This window comes from Rhineura floridana, chromosome 5 (genome assembly GCF_030035675.1).
Source record: "Rhineura floridana isolate rRhiFlo1 chromosome 5, rRhiFlo1.hap2, whole genome shotgun sequence".
NCBI lineage: Eukaryota > Metazoa > Chordata > Lepidosauria > Squamata > Rhineuridae > Rhineura > Rhineura floridana.
Genome location: NC_084484.1, coordinates 59,214,031 through 59,229,839, shown reverse-complemented (window position 1 = coordinate 59,229,839; position 15,809 = coordinate 59,214,031). Strand labels below are relative to the sequence as shown.

At 43.5% G+C, this 15,809-nt stretch overlaps 1 protein-coding gene across 2 annotated transcripts in view; it reads right to left on the bottom strand.

Moving 5' to 3' along the window:
• Positions 1-207, bottom strand: part of REV1 (REV1 DNA directed polymerase) — a 105,028-nt gene extending 104,821 nt beyond the window's left edge. For both annotated transcript variants that reach the window (XM_061626865.1, XM_061626866.1), the window contains exon 1: positions 155-207. In XM_061626865.1, the coding sequence (XP_061482849.1) occupies positions 155-159 (5 nt within the window). In that variant the 5' untranslated portion in view covers positions 160-207. The remainder of the gene's footprint in view (positions 1-154) is intronic.
• Positions 208-15,809: the final 15,602 nt, after the last annotated feature.

Here is a 15,809-nt window from a genome sequence, read left to right as displayed (position 1 = left end):
CCTTGTTGCCAATTCACACGCTGCGTTGGCGGAGCTTGGTTTCTGGTTACTACAAAGCGAGGAGGCAGCGCACACGAACCGCCTTTGTCTTTCTGTCGTGCATGGGCTTGTTTACGCACACATTAGGCGGCTAGTCTTTCAAGTGCGCACCCACCTCATCCTCGCCGCCGCTCATATAACGTATACGCAGGTACAAGGAAACCTCTTTTTCTCACACACGCCGGTGTTATGCGTGCAAACGAGAAACTGCTGCCCACATTTATAGACACGGCTGATTTTCATACACGTGGCGTTTTCCACGTGTGTGCCAATAAACACAAAGAGGACGGGCTTTCCCTTTATTTATTTCTCTCAGAAATACACACCGCGGGCTTCTGAAGGGTCTTGTTCTGAGGGGAGCGAAGCTGTTACAGCTTCTAAAAAAACCCAGTTGTCTCTCTCTTTTATCGTAACTTTTTTTAAAAAATCGATGTTTATTACAATAAGCTGGTGTTGTAAACCACTAAATAAATACAATCGGCAACTTGCTGATTGCTCATCCAGCAAAATGAACACTGATGCAAACATTGCTCTGCTCTTAATACATTAGGTATGCACCTACCCCAGCATGCTTTATTTATTCATTCATTTGCATTTACAGTGCCTTGCAAAAGTATTCAGACCCCTGACGAATGCTCTCATATTACTGAATTACAAATGGTACACTGGAATTTCATTCTGTATGATATTTTATACATGTTTCAGTTTTTTTGTTTCTTACAAACATTTCCCAACATAAAACCAATGCCACCTTACTATAACTTATTTGAGTTTCAGTGTTTCAAAATAAAATATCATACAGAATGAAATTATAATGTACCATTTGTAATTCAGTAATATGAGAGCATTCATTAGGGGTCTGATTATTTTTGCAAGGCACTGTATATCTCATCTTCCATCAAGCCATCATACATGTGGTTCCCTGACAGTCACTCATTCAGATACTGACCATACCCAGGCCTGCTTGGTTTTGCCAAAGTGGTGGTCATGTGCCCTCAGACCATTTTATTTCATTTATTTATTTTTATTTCATTTCTCTACTGTCTTTTGATCCAGAAGGATCCCTGAAGTGGCTGACATACAATAATAAAATACAATCGCACTGGGGTTGCTTTTGTCACCCACAAACATACTTTGATTGTGTCAATCAAAGTGGAGTGATGAGAGAAGGGTGGAAGGCCAATGTATATCAAGGCTGGGCGGCAGATGCTGGAGGAGAGCTAGAGGCAGGTCAGGTCAGGTGAGAGGAACTAGGGAGAGATGTATAATATCTGTCCCTTGTTCCAGACCTGCCAGAGCCAACAGATAGCTGGTGGATGCCTGACTCCAGACTCTGGCCTTCGAGTGCTGCTGTGTAATGCCAGGTCTGTTGTTCAAAAAACATCACTCATCCATGATATGATACTGGATGAGGGCGCAGACCTGGCATGTATTACGGAAACCTGGCTGGATGAGACTGCTGCTGCTATTCTAGCGGCTGTGTGCCCGGCTGGGTTCTCGTATGCACAGCAGCCGAGGGTCGGTAGTCGGGGAGGAGGAGTGGCAGTTATTTATCGAGGGTCCTTGCTTCTCACCAGACCTCCTCTCTGTGAGACCAAGGTGGTAGATTGCATGTACTGGAGGTTGGGCCCAAAGGGCAATCTAGGGATTCTGCTCGTGTACCGTCCACCCCGCTGCACGGCAGACTCCCTGGCCGAGGCGCTAGAGGTGGTCTTGGATGTGCGAGTGCAGTCCCCAAACCTTTTGGTGTTGGAGGACTTCAATGTACATTCGGAGACCAACCTCACTGGGGCACCTCGGGACTTCCTGGAAACCATGGCTTCCTGGGAGCTGCACCTTATTTTAACAGGGCCCACCCATGTAGCCGGTCATGCACTGGACCTGGTGTTTGTCTCAGGAGAGGAGGGGAGTGATCTGAAAATTGGGGGTACTTCCATTACCCCCTTGTCATGGTCAGATCACTATCTGGTGAGAATAGACGTCTCGATGCCATGAACCCTCCGTGGGGGTGGAGGACCTATTAAGATGGTCCGTCCCAGGCATCTGATGGATCCTGATGGATTCCTGAATGCGCTTGGGGATTCATTGGAGCAAGCACATGGCCACTCGGCTGAGGCCCTAGTGGAGGAGTGGAATACTGCAATCGCCGGGGCATTAGACCGGGTGGCTCCAAAACGCCCTCTCCCCTGGAATAGAGCTCAGACGGCACTGTGGTTCACCCCACGGTTGCGAGTTCTGAAGCAGGAGGTGAGACGGCTAGAGCGCCGGTGGCGGAAATCTCGCTCTGAAGATGACCGAACACATGTTAGAGTGGCTGCAACAGCCTATCATGTGGCAATAAGGGCAACAAAGAAAGATTTTTTTGCTGCCTCTATTGCCTCTGCAGAGTCCTGTCCCAGGAGACTGTTCCAAGTGGTCCAAAGCCTGGTCGGTCCAGTTGCTCCGGAACCAATGGAACATGATAAGGCCTCCTGTGACGAGTTTGCTAAGCACTTTGTGGAGAAAATCGATCGTATTAAGAGTGCTATACCGTACACTGTGGACACAGTGAGTGAGCTAGAGGTGACCAATGGGGCTCCGGTGTTGTGGGATCGGTTCCAGCTTCTTCCATCCGATGAAGTGGACAAGATGCTTTCAACCTTAAAGCCAACCACCTGCTTACTCGATCCCTGCCCATCATGGCTCATTATGAGCTGTAAAGATAGACTGGGTGAGAGGATCAAGATGGTGGTAAATACATCACTTCAAGAGGGAGTAATGCCATCATCACTCAAGGAGGCAATAATAAAACCAATCTTAAAAAAGCCCTCCTTGGATCCTCAAGATTTGAACAACTTTCGCCCAGTCTCAAATTTACCATTCTTAGGCAAGGCGGTTGAGCGGGTGATGGCAAAACAGTTGCAGGCACACTTGGAGGAAGCAGATTATCTAGATCCATTTCAATCGGGCTTCAGGCCTGGACATGGGACTGAAACAGCCTTGGTCGCCTTGGTGGATGATATGAGGAGGGCATGGGATAGGGGCGAATGCACCTTCCTTGTCCTCCTTGATCTCTCAGCGGCTTTTGATACCGTTGACCACGCTATCCTCTTGGACCGCCTAAGGGGGTTGGGTATAGGGGGCACTGTATGGCAGTGGTTCCATTCCTTCCTCCTTGGTAGGTACCAAAGAGTAGCATTGGAGGAGGAGGTTTCGGATCCTTGGCCTCTCACTTGTGGGGTGCCACAGGGTTCCATCCTCTCCCCGATGCTGTTTAACATCTATATAAAGCCGCTGGGGGCAATCATCAGGAGTTTTGGGCTGCAGTGTCATCAGTATGCAGATGACACGCAGCTCTATCTCTCATTTAAATCTTCACCAAGGTTGGCTGTGGAAACCCTGTCCAAGTGTCTGGAGTCGGTGAGTGGCTGGATGGGAAGGAATAAGCTGAAGCTGAATCCGGATAAGACAGAGGTACTGTTTGTGAGAGACAAGGGAAGGTTAGGGGATGTGGACCTGGTGCTCAATGGGGTACGTTTGCCCCTGAAAGACCAGGTCCGCAGCCTGGGGGTCATTTTGGACTCCCAGCTGTCCATGGAGGCTCAAGTCTCAGCTGTGAGCCGGAGGGCGCTGTATCAACTCCATCTGATACGGAGGCTGCGCCCCTACCTTCCCAACCATCTGCTCCCACCGGTGGTACATGCCTTGGTCACCTCTCGCCTAGACTACTGTAATGCGCTCTACGTGGGGTTACCCTTGAAAACGGTCCGGAAGCTGCAACTGGTACAGAATGCGGCGGCTCGTCTGATTAAGGGCAGCCGCCGGCAAGATCACATCACTCCTGTGTTGAAGGAGTTGCACTGGTTACCAGTTGTTTACCGAACCCAATTCAAGGTGTTGGTTTTGACCTTTAAAACCCTATACGGTTTTGGCCCAGTCTATCTGAGGGAGCGCCTCCAGCATCGTCAGGGATGCCGCTCAACAAGATCAGCCTCAGAGGACCTTCTCTCGATCCCACCGGTAAAAACAGCGAGACTGGTGAGGACTAGAGAGAGGGCTTTCTCAATAGTGGCCCCCACCCTATGGAACTCTCTCCCAAATGATCTCCGTCATGCCTCTTCTGAGATGACCTTCCGACGGACTTTGAAGACCTGGCTCTTCAGGAAAGCTTTTAGGATGGATTAGGCTTTTATTGTTATGTTTTAAATTTTACTGCTTAATGTACTGTTTTTTATCTTGTATGTCGCCCAGAGTGGCTGGTCAAATTGAATAATAATAATAATAATAATAATAAAGGTAAAGGTAAAGGTGTCCCCGCACTTATAGTGCGAGTCATTTCCGACTCTTAGGGTGACATCTTGCGACATTTACTAGGCAGACCGTATATATGGGGTGGGATTGCCAGTTCCTTCCCCGGCCTTTCTTTACCCCCCAGCATATGCCAGGTACTCATTTTACCGACCACGGATGGAAAGAAGGCTGAGTGGACCTCAATCCCTTTTACCGGAGATTCGACTTCCTCCTTCCGTTGGAATTGAACTCCGGCCGTGAGCAGAGCTTTCGGCTGCGTTACTGCCACTTATCACTCTGTGCCTTGGAGGATCTTACAAACATACTGCATTGCTCTAAATAGGTTGCAACTCTATACCCAGTTAACCTGCTGGGAGTGAGCCCTACTGAATTAAATGGGGCTTACTTCTAAGTAGACATGTACAGAATTGCACTGTTAGAATTTTTTTGTGTACTCCCACTTTTCTCATAAAAACTGAATTACAACTTACAACTTAGTTTGTATGTAACTTTACACTTTGATAACCTTCATATTACTTTTTTAAAAAAACTTAATTTTATTCAAATTTATATTTTTTTTATATTCAGTGCATCCTCTTCTTCCCATGACTCATGCCCACTTAATTTGCTTTTGAGTGCCTCCACAGATTCAGATTCCGGTTTTGCCAGTTTCATTTGAATGTCTCTGGTTTATTGGACCACATAAAGGCCATGAAAGACTGCATAACTAATTGCTCCAGGGCAATTGTAACAGATGGATGAAAACATGAGTGAAGTGATGCACAGCTGCATCTACATATTCGTGTGCATACACAAAAACTTTCATCTGTGTTAGATCTTGTACGTATGCACATATAAAAGGCTGCTTTCTACAAACGCAAGTACACACAGAGCTTACCACTTACCTGTTTTAATTGTTTTTATATGGAACTTATTACATTATATTATTATTATATTATATATGGAACGTACTTATTATTGTTGATATTTTCACTTTGAAAACCCTTCAAGATATTGTATGGGTAGCAATTCATAAATGAAATCAAATGAATAAATATCACATTGCACACAAATTTTGTCCATTTATCTACATATATTTTTCACCTGTTTGCAATCTCACACCAAATAATACTGGCTGTGTGTTGATGGATTAAGGTACAGTTTTGATTTCCAAATGCTGCTGTATCTGTTGTTACTTATCTTCCCCAGCAATGCATGGCCAAGGGCAGGTATGGGGAACGTTGTGCCCTCCAGGTGTTGCTGAATTACAACTCTCATCATCCCTAGCCATTGACCATGCTTCGTGTAGCTGATGGGAGTTGTAGTTTAGCAACATCTGGAGAGCCAAAGGAATGCAGAGAGTATTCTCAGTCTGAACATCTTCTGACATAGCAGGTGAAGCATTTCTTATCTCTTTCTCAAAGCCTGGAACCTACAGTCAGAAACTTGGGTTGAGGCCACAGGGCAGGACCACCCATTGTAATTGTTTCAGTGATGGAGAGGTGAGATGGAAGGAGAACTCTGTCCTTGCCACTCCTCACCATCCCACTAATCATTCACACTTTAGTACTGAGCAAAACACGGTTATTTTAATGTACAAGACAAATCTTATGTGAATTATTGATTACACACACAACCCCCATAAATTAAATGAGTTGATGAAGGATTGTCACTCCTAAGAATGCAAGCACAGCTGCACTCCTGGTGGGAAGACCCAGAGCTTGGCATGCATAAAATCCTAGAATGCATCCTCAATGTCAAGAGTTTAAAGTGTCTGAGGTAGGTGGGCTGGGAAAGGCCCCTGCCTGAGAGCTTGGAAAGCTGCTGTCAGTCACAGTAATGGGCTAGATGGATCAGTGGTGGTCTGATTCACCATAAGACAGATTTATATTTTCGCATATGGTGTTCTCACCCTTACGGATGGGATCTGATGGCCAGTGCCACTTCAAAAACATTCTGTCAACCTAGCAGGATGGTATCAATTCAAGATAAATTCAAGAAAACGGAATATTGGTGGACAGCAAAGGAGGTTTAAAGATGTTCTTAAAGCTAATCTAAAAAAATGTAACATGAGCATCAAGAACTGGGAAGCTTTGGCCCTTGAGCGTCCCAATTGGAGGTCAGCTATTATCAAAGGTGCTATGGACTTTGAAGAAGCAAGAGTACAGGGTGAAAGGGACAAACGAGCTAAGCACTCATCGCAACTGTCTTCCATCTGGAAGCCCATATCCTCACTGTGGGAGGCTGTGTGGATCTAGAATTGGCCTCCACAGTCACTTACAGACCCACCGTTAAAGACCTTATCTTGGAAGATAATCTTACTTGGCCACGAGTGATCGCCAATGAACCAATTCAAGTTCATTTTTTTGTCTACAATCTGCTGCTTTTTCTGATTATTATTTATTATTATTTATTTATATAGTGCCATTAATGCATATGGCACTGTACAGAAAAAATAAAAGGATAAAAACATGTCCCATCCACAAAGGTGTACAATCTAATTAAAGGGAAACATAAAGAGAAGGGACTTAAACAGGTAAGGAACAAGGTAAACACTTTAGGTACGCAACTGGATATGCAGAATTGCAAAGGTAAAATCTAAAGCAAAATTCAAAAGCTTTGGAAAAGAGAAAGGTTTTTAGCCAAGATTTAAAAACAGTAATTGAAGGAGCAGTCTGCAAGTGCTCCAGGAGTTGGTTCCAGGAGTATGGAGCAACAAGGAAAAATAGACAAAGCTGAGCTAGGGATCAGAAACCCTGGGATGGGTAAGAAACAGAGAATTTGATGGATGGTGCTCCTGAGCAGGGCTATAATAAGAAATAAGGGCTGAGAGATAAGGGGGAACCAGATCTTGTAAGGCTTTAAAAGTTAAAACAAGAAGGTTATACTGAATCCTAAAATGAATAGGAAGCTAATGGAGGGAGTTGATGTGACTGAAACAACAGGCCAGATAAATGATCTTAAAAGCAGAATGTTGCATAAAAACCAGGAAACTAATATGTGTTAGTGGAAGACCAGTCAAAAGGAGATTGCAATAGTCAAAGAGAGAAATGGCAAAGGCATGAACTAGTCTTTGCAGAAGAAACAGACAAGAATGATCTGATTCTGATTATAAAGTAAAAAATGATGTGACTTTCCTACAGACTCAATATGAGGAAGAAAAGAGAGAGAAGAGTTGAAAATGAAACCAAGACTGCATACTTCCTCCACAGGATTGGTGGTGGTGGGAGGCCATTATTAATGCTAATAGAAAATGTATGTTGGGAAGAGGGCTTTGGGAGGAAAGATAAGCAGTTCTGTCTTCGCCATAAGAAGATTCAGGTGACAATGAAGCATCCATGCTGAGATATCCAAGAGACATCCCGTAATGCAATATTGGACATCAGAGGAGTTCTGGGGTTGAGAGATATAACTGTATATCATCGGCAGAAGATAGTGAAAGCCATGAGATTGAATAAGATTACCCAAGGACAGCATATAAAGGGAAAACAACAAGGGGCCCAGAATGGAGGTCTGTGGAACCCCAGCTGAGAGAGGAAAAGAAGATGATGCACAACCTCCAGCCAACACATTAAATGAACGGCCCGACAGGTAAGAAGCAAACCAACTGAGGACAGAGTTGGAAAACCCTGTCATGAAGGGAGTCCAGCAGAAGATCATGGCCAACCATGACAAAGGCTGCAGAAAGGTCAAGAAAAATAACTGAATAAAGACCTTTTGACTTGGCAATAAGATCATCTGTGATCTTTGTAAGGGCTGTCTCAGTTGAATGCAAAGGACGGAATCCGGATTGAAAGGGATCCAGAACAAAGGTACGAGAGAAAAAGTCAAGGCAATGTGAATAAATAACACATTCCAAGATTTTCGAGACAAAGGGCAACAAAGAAACAGGGAGGTAATTAGAGAGGGAGGATGAGTCAAGGGAAGGCGTTTTGAGAATGGGGAAAACAGTTTTTGTTTTTATGTGCCTTCAAGTGAATCATGTCTTCTCATGATGTGTCCAAAGTATGATAAACTGTTTCCTCTTTTTAGCTTCTAGTGACAGTTGTGGTTTAATTTGTTCAGAAGAGAACAAGCCAGTAGAAAGGGGCAGATTGATAATGTGAAGAAGAGAAGGGAGGCCAGCAGGAACAACAGTGATTAAAAATGCCGCCCTGGGCTCCTGCTGGGGAGGAAGGGTGGGATATAAATCAAATAATAAATAAATAAAGGCAGGAAGGAATGGGATCAAAGGAACAGGTAGATCCATTTTTTATTATTATTGATATTTTGAAGGGAAACACCAATGAATGAAAGGAAATACTGATAAAATTATCATTCTTAATATCCATATTTTAGAGGGGGATTTTTTAAAAAATCCATTTTCTAAACCAGTCATGGAAAATTTCTACATAAGAATCCAATCCTTAATGATAAAGAATAAGCAAATGAATGGAAAATTTAGTACCAAATCTGAATTCAGCAGAATTCTAGCACATTCCTACCCACCCTTACCAAATATAATTATGAATGGCACAGATGCATTGCCCTTCATGGAATGGAGGCATTTGTATTGTATAGTTATACTGTAGGCACTTATGCATGTGTTTGTGTCCAATATTAACTAATAGTATGAATCAACACAACCCCCTTTTCGGGATTTGTTTTGCCCCTGTGCACAAAATCACTCTTCCTTTTTTTGCCTCCTCTCAGATCATGGGATATTGTGTCAACAGATTCTCACAGTAAAGGTTCTAGAACACTTCTGGCATGATTTGACCTCTCCGGGGCTGTGGGAGTTGTAGGGGCTAGGACACGTCATTAGGCATCAGTTCTTCCTGACATATGTGGATTGGATGGATTTGCCCATTAAGAGATTTGCAGTGTAGGCTTCTAGGGTGATATCCAACTTAGTCACACTCCGAGTAGACCCACTGAAATCAAAAGACGTAAGAAACTTGAGTCCATTGATTTCAATGGGCCTACTCAGAGTATTACTTAGGTGGCTATCACCCCTAGCTTTTATGTTTAAAATGTTCAAACCATGACTCCCAGTCTCCTTGATAAAGTATTCCCAAGGCTAATTCAATAGGCAGAAATCATCTAAAAGTCACCTCCTGTTGACATAAAAGTTGTCTGTATCCATGAACACTAGGAAGCTGGACTTTTTCAAATCTAGGGTTTTTTTTAAAAAAATTGTTATAATTTTGAATATCTTACCAGATACTGCATCAGGAAGCTAGATTCATTCAGCGACTGTGTACATGTGAATTTCTAGATCCCTCTTCCCTTTTTATAATAACAACCTTTAAGAGTTTGCACCTGGGAGACAGCTGTCCATGTAAGTGAAAGATAAATTAACATGCTACCAAATAGAGGGGGCGTGGTTTGCCATCCGGCAGAATGGTGGCATAGAACCGAGTCTTCCACATTTATGGGAAAACTATCGCATGTAAAACCCTGCAAATCATAAGCAATTTTATTTTAACCATTAAGATCAGGTAGGTGATGTCTCAGGCAACCCAAGGATCCCCAGCAAAAATCCTAAAATTAGGCGCAGAAGCCAAAATTAGTACAGACTCTGCAGACCTGTCAGACACAGAGAGTGAAACTGACATGGCGCGGAGAGGCCAGAAGACTCTCAAAGGCAGGAAACAGACAAGCGCTATGTCAAATGATTACGATCCAGATGATTACATAGATAAAATTAGGAAAGCTCTCTCAGCTGATTGGGCAAAGGCACTACAGCCACTGGAGGGGAAAATAGAAAGTCTTTCAACACAAACGAAGGAAATAACCAAAACGGCTAATGCAGCCATGGATCTAGGTTTAAGACACAACGAAAAGTTAGAGGGGCTAAAAATGGCAACTAAAGAATTAGAACTGAGAGTGGCAGAACAGGAGGATCGAGCCCGAAGAGGCAATATTTGGGTGAGAGGGATCCCAGAAAAAGAGGAAGGGGCAGATATGCCCAAATTCATTACAGACTGGTTTAATACGCTTAATCTGGGAGTAACTCTCCCAACCAAGGACATCGAGAGAGTACACAGGGCACTAGGAGCTCACCCCAAACCTGACGGTCCTCCAAGGGACATTATCATTAAATTTGAGCGTTTTAAAATAAAGGAGAAAATCTACAAAGCACTATGCAATCTTAGGGAAATCAAGTACAATAACAACATAATTGATATCTTTCAAGATCTTAGTCCCGACACGCTAAGTAGGTGGAAAAACTTCCAGAGCTTGGAAAAGTTACTTTTTTGAACTACAACTCCCATCAGCCCAATCCAGTGGCCATGCTGGCTGGGGCTGATGGGAGTTGTAGTTCAAAAAAGTAACTTTTCCAAGCTCTGCTTTAGACCATATACGGCAGCACTATGAGAGGTAGGAATCAGATATCGTTGGGGATTTCCCTTTAAGCTAGTGATGATCTACGAAAGGAAATTCTTTACGGCAAGCACAGGAAAGCAAGCAGAGAAATTACTCTGCGATCTCCACGTCTCATCTGGCCAAAATAAACAGCAGGACAGATGAGTCTTTGACTTGGATAAAGGGAACAAACCATGGGAACGTCAAAGGAGTAATAGAAGCAAGAACAACAAAAAACAAAAAGACGCTATAGCACAGTCGGTAGGGGAGAGCAGCAGAAGCAGCGATCCTACTCTGTCAAACTCTGATGGTTGAGTGCACCTATCCATACCTGCACCCGATCCTGATCTACATACAAGCATGCAGGGTTAATTGAGTAAATTATATAGGCTATCATGGCCACATCTCTCTCATCGGTCAGTGAAGGGAGAGGACCTATGTGTAATTATGGTCCCCGCTAACCCCCCTCCCAGCGGGTTGAGGCAATTCTTGGCTCTGTCTCATGGCGGTCAACTAAGGACTGCCCTCGCTGGTTTGTTTGTTGTTTCTGTTCTGTTTAGTTTCTTCCCCATGTGGATTTATAAGATTTGGAATACAGGCAAGGCACCATCTCTCTGGTATCAAAAAAGCAAAACCACGTTTGGACACTCTCAGTCTCCCCTCTCAATATTATGAACATGAGGATTAGTACGCTAAAGATACTCTCTCTCAACATCAATGGGTTGGGATCCCCTGTCAAATGTGCTAGAGTAGTAACAGCACTCAAACATGCACTTCCAGATATAATTTGCCTCCAAGAGACTCACCAGGCTAAAAGATTTCAGGGCAAACTTCTCAAAGGGGGGGCTGGATAGGCGAGCAAGTTTGTGCTGCAGGAACTTCAAAAGCTAGGGGAGTGGCCATCCTGGTGGCTACAAAGTGCCCCCTAGTGGTGAGTGATAGTTTATGGACCCAAATGGTCACTATGTAATAGTAAATGGTATTACTGAAGGGGAGCAACTAACTTTCTGTTCCATATATGCTCCCAATAAAGGACAACTGACCTATCTAAGAACAACACTACAGACTATAGAGAACTTTGCCCACAGCCCAATCATTATTGGGGGAAACATTAATAGCTGCCTCAATAGCAGGCTGGATCGCAGCAGCAGTAAACTAGAGGAGTGCAACAACTATACTGGCATATCAGACCTATTTACATCCCACAACCTGCTGGACCCTTGGAGATTGCTTCATCCATCTGAAAGAGACTACACTTTTTACTCCCACAGGTTTCATTCACATTCAAGACTAGATCACATTTTCATAAATAAAGAGGCATGGGAGCAGGTAATTGAGGCTGAAATAGGAATAAAAACTGTATCGGACCACTCTCCAATATCACTTACACTGTACAAAAAGTCAACCTTGAGGCAGACTATCTCATGGAAATTCAACTCCACTTTACTCGCTAATGAAAACTTCAGATCCAACATGAAGGAAACCATTGATCATTACTTCCAAGAAAACAATACTCTGGAGGTTGGGTTGCACATGATTTGGGAGGCTATGAAGGCAGTCATAAGGGGGCATTGCATCAAGGAAGCCAGCTTCCTCAAGAGAGAACATCAAAAACATGTCAAAAGTATCCTGGATGATATAGACAAATTGGACAAAGAGTTTAAAAGGTCTGGAGATAGGAAAATAGGCCAAACATTGAATACTAAACAAAGAGAACTTCAATCCCTGGAAATAGAAAAAGCACATATGGCAATGGCTTATACAAAAAGACATTATGAATTCGATGACAAAGGTTCTAAACTACTAGCTCATGCCCTTAAAAAGCAACGATCTCGGAATCTCATCCTAGGAATTAAAAATGAAAATGGATCTTTGCTTCTAGACTAGAGGAAAATTAATGAGGAATTTGCAATGTACTACTCGAAACTATACACGTCAGACAAACCAGATGACCACAAAATAGAGAAGTATCTGGCACAAATAGAATGGAAAAATTTCTCTCCAGATCAGATGTCTTATTTGAATCAACCAGTGATGACTGAAGAAGTCATCAATGTTATCAAGAATTTGAAAAATGGCAAAGCTCGAGAGGATGATGGATTCACTAGCGACTTCTATAAGGCATTCAAAGTGGATCTTGCTCCCTGGCTGACTCAACTATTTAATAGCATTCTGTCAGGGGGAACAATACCTGACACTTGGTGTAACTCAAAAATAATAGTACTACTAAAGCCTGACAGAGATGCTCAGTCGCTGAGCTCCTATCACCCCACAGCACTTATCAATCAAGACGCCAAATTGTTGACTTCAATAATGGCTAAGCGACTGAATGTATTTATCAGACAAGTTATATCCCCAGATCAATCTGGGTTTATGTCAATATGAAATATTGCAGATTCAATACGTAGGGTCCTGAATATTATACATGTTATCAATACTAACAAACTTTCTGCAGCTTTGGTATCTTTTGATGCATTTAAAGCCTTTGATAAGGTGGAACGGGGGTTCCTAAAAAAGTTGTTGCATAAGATGAACTTCGGGAAAGCGTTTTCACATCTGATTGACCAACTATATTCAAAATCATCACCAATAATATGCACCAATGTTCTAGAATCTCCCCATATAGAATTGGGAAGGGGAACTAAACAAGGCTGCCCTCTATCCCTTTTACTATTTGCCCTCACTATAGAAGCCTTAGCGCAAGGGGTAAGGCTCAACCCAGGGATAGAGGGCTTCCATGATGGAGGTAAGGATCATATTATTAACTTATTTGCCGATGATGTGTTATTGATGCTTAAGAATCTGGACAGGGCAATCCCCTTTATAAAAGAGGCTCTAGAAGAGTATCTCAGTGTTGCAGGCTTAGAGATCAATTACTCAAAATCAGTAATGTTATGTTTTCATATGTCACTGGGTGAACAAAATAGGTTAAGTACAACCTCAGGCTTTTGATTAAGCCATGGCGGTTTCCACTATCTGGGGGTATTGATCTCTAAAGATCTTAATCAACGTAGGCGGCACAACTTCAACAAAGACACAAAGACAATAGTCAAAGAACTGACAGGTTGGCAGCATCTGAAACTGTCCTGGATGGGCAGGATAGCCACCATCAAAATTGTCATTTTACCTAAATTATTGCTTCTTTTCCAGGTACTCCCAATTTCAGTACCTAAACAGTGGTTTGACAAATGGCAGAATGTACTAGAAAAATTTATTGCAAAGGACAAATACAATAGAAAAAGTGCCATGAGCAGATACAGATCCAGAAACATGGGAGGACTGGGGGTACCTAATCTAAAACTATATTATGATGCTTTCCAACTCAAACAGCTTTTGCATATCATTAGGAACTCCGAAGATACAGTGTGGGTAGCCATGGAGGCGGAGAGACCAGTACCCTCAATTCGAACATGGCCCTTTCTGTCTCCATCATGGCCGCAACTTAAACAGATTCCTAACACTTTCCTATAGGCAACCTTTTTGGTATGGAAACAGTGGGGGAAAACGTTAGCACCCAGCCTTTCTCCTCTCACCCCCTTCCTAGACCTTCCTGAATTCAGGGATAAAGACAAATATGCTCAATACAAAGGATGGGAGGAGAAAGGCTTATACAGGATTCAGGATCTACTTGTAAAAGGCCAACCCATATCAGAGGACTCACTGCGCAGAAAACTGGGACAGACATCCTATAACTGGATGCATATAGCCCAGATTCGTTCATTAGCATGCACATTAGGGGAAAGAGCTGACACAAAATGCACACTTACTGCATTTGAGAAAATGTGTATGCTCCAGGCGCTATTAGATGAAACCGATTATCTAGATCCATTTCAGTCGGGTTTCAGACCTGGTTTTGGCACTGAGACGGCCTTGGTCGCCCTGTGTGATGACCTATATCGGGAGAGAGACAGAGGGAGTGTAACTCTGTTGATTCTCCTTGATCTCTCAGCGGCTTTTGATACCATCGACCATGGTATCCTTCTGGAGAGACTTGCGGAGTTGGGTGTTGGAGGCACTGCTTGGCAGTGGTTCCGGTCCTACTTGGCGGGCCGTCTCCAGAAGATAATACTTGGGGAACATTGCTCAACCCCGTGGGTTCTCCAATATGGGGTCCCGCAGGGTTCGGTCTTGTCTCCCATGCTCTTTAATATCTATATGAAGCCGTTGGGTGCAGTCATCCGGAGTTTTGGAGTGCGTTGTCATCAGTACGCTGATAAGAACATAAGAACATAAGAAGAGCCTGCTGGATCAGGCCAGTGGCCCATCTAGTCCAGCATCCTGTTCTCACAGTGGCCTACCAGGTGCCTGGGGGAAGCCCGCAAGCAGGACTCGAGTGCAAGAACACTCTCCCCTCCTGAGGCTTCCGGCAACTGGTTTTCAGAAGCATGCTGCCTCTGACTAGGGTGGCAGAGCACAGCCATCATGGCTAGTAGCCATTGATAGCCCTGTCCTCCATGAATTTGTCTAATCTTCTTTTAAAGCCATCCAAGCTGGTGGCCATTACTGCATCTTGTGGGAGCAAATTCCATAGTTTAACTATGCGCTGAGTAAAGAAGTACTTCCTTTTGTCTGTCCTGAATCTTCCAACATTCAGCTTCTTTGAATGTCCACGAGTTCTAGTATTATGAGAGAGGGAGAAGAACTTTTCTCTATCCACTTTCTCAATGCCATGCATAATTTTATACACTTCTATCATGTCTCCTCTGACCCGCCTTTTCTCTAAACTAAAAAGCCCCAAATGCTGCAACCTTTCCTCGTAAGGGAGTCGCTCCATCCCCTTGATCATTCTGGTTGCCCTCTTCTGAACCTTTTCCAACTCTAGAATATCCTTTCTGAGATGAGGCGACCAGAACTGTACACAGTATTCCAAATGCGGCCGCACCATAGATTTATACAACGGCATTATGATATCGGCTGTTTTATTTTCAATACCTTTCCTAATTATCCCTAGCATGGAATTTGCCTTTTTCACAGCTGCCGCACACTGGGTCGACATTTTCATCGTGCTGTCCACCACAACCCCGAGGTCTCTCTCCTGGTCGGTCACCACCAGTTCAGACCCCATGAGCATATATGTGAAATTAAGATTTTTTGCTCCAATATGCATAATTTTACACTTGTTTATATTGAATTGCATTTGCCATTTTTCCGCC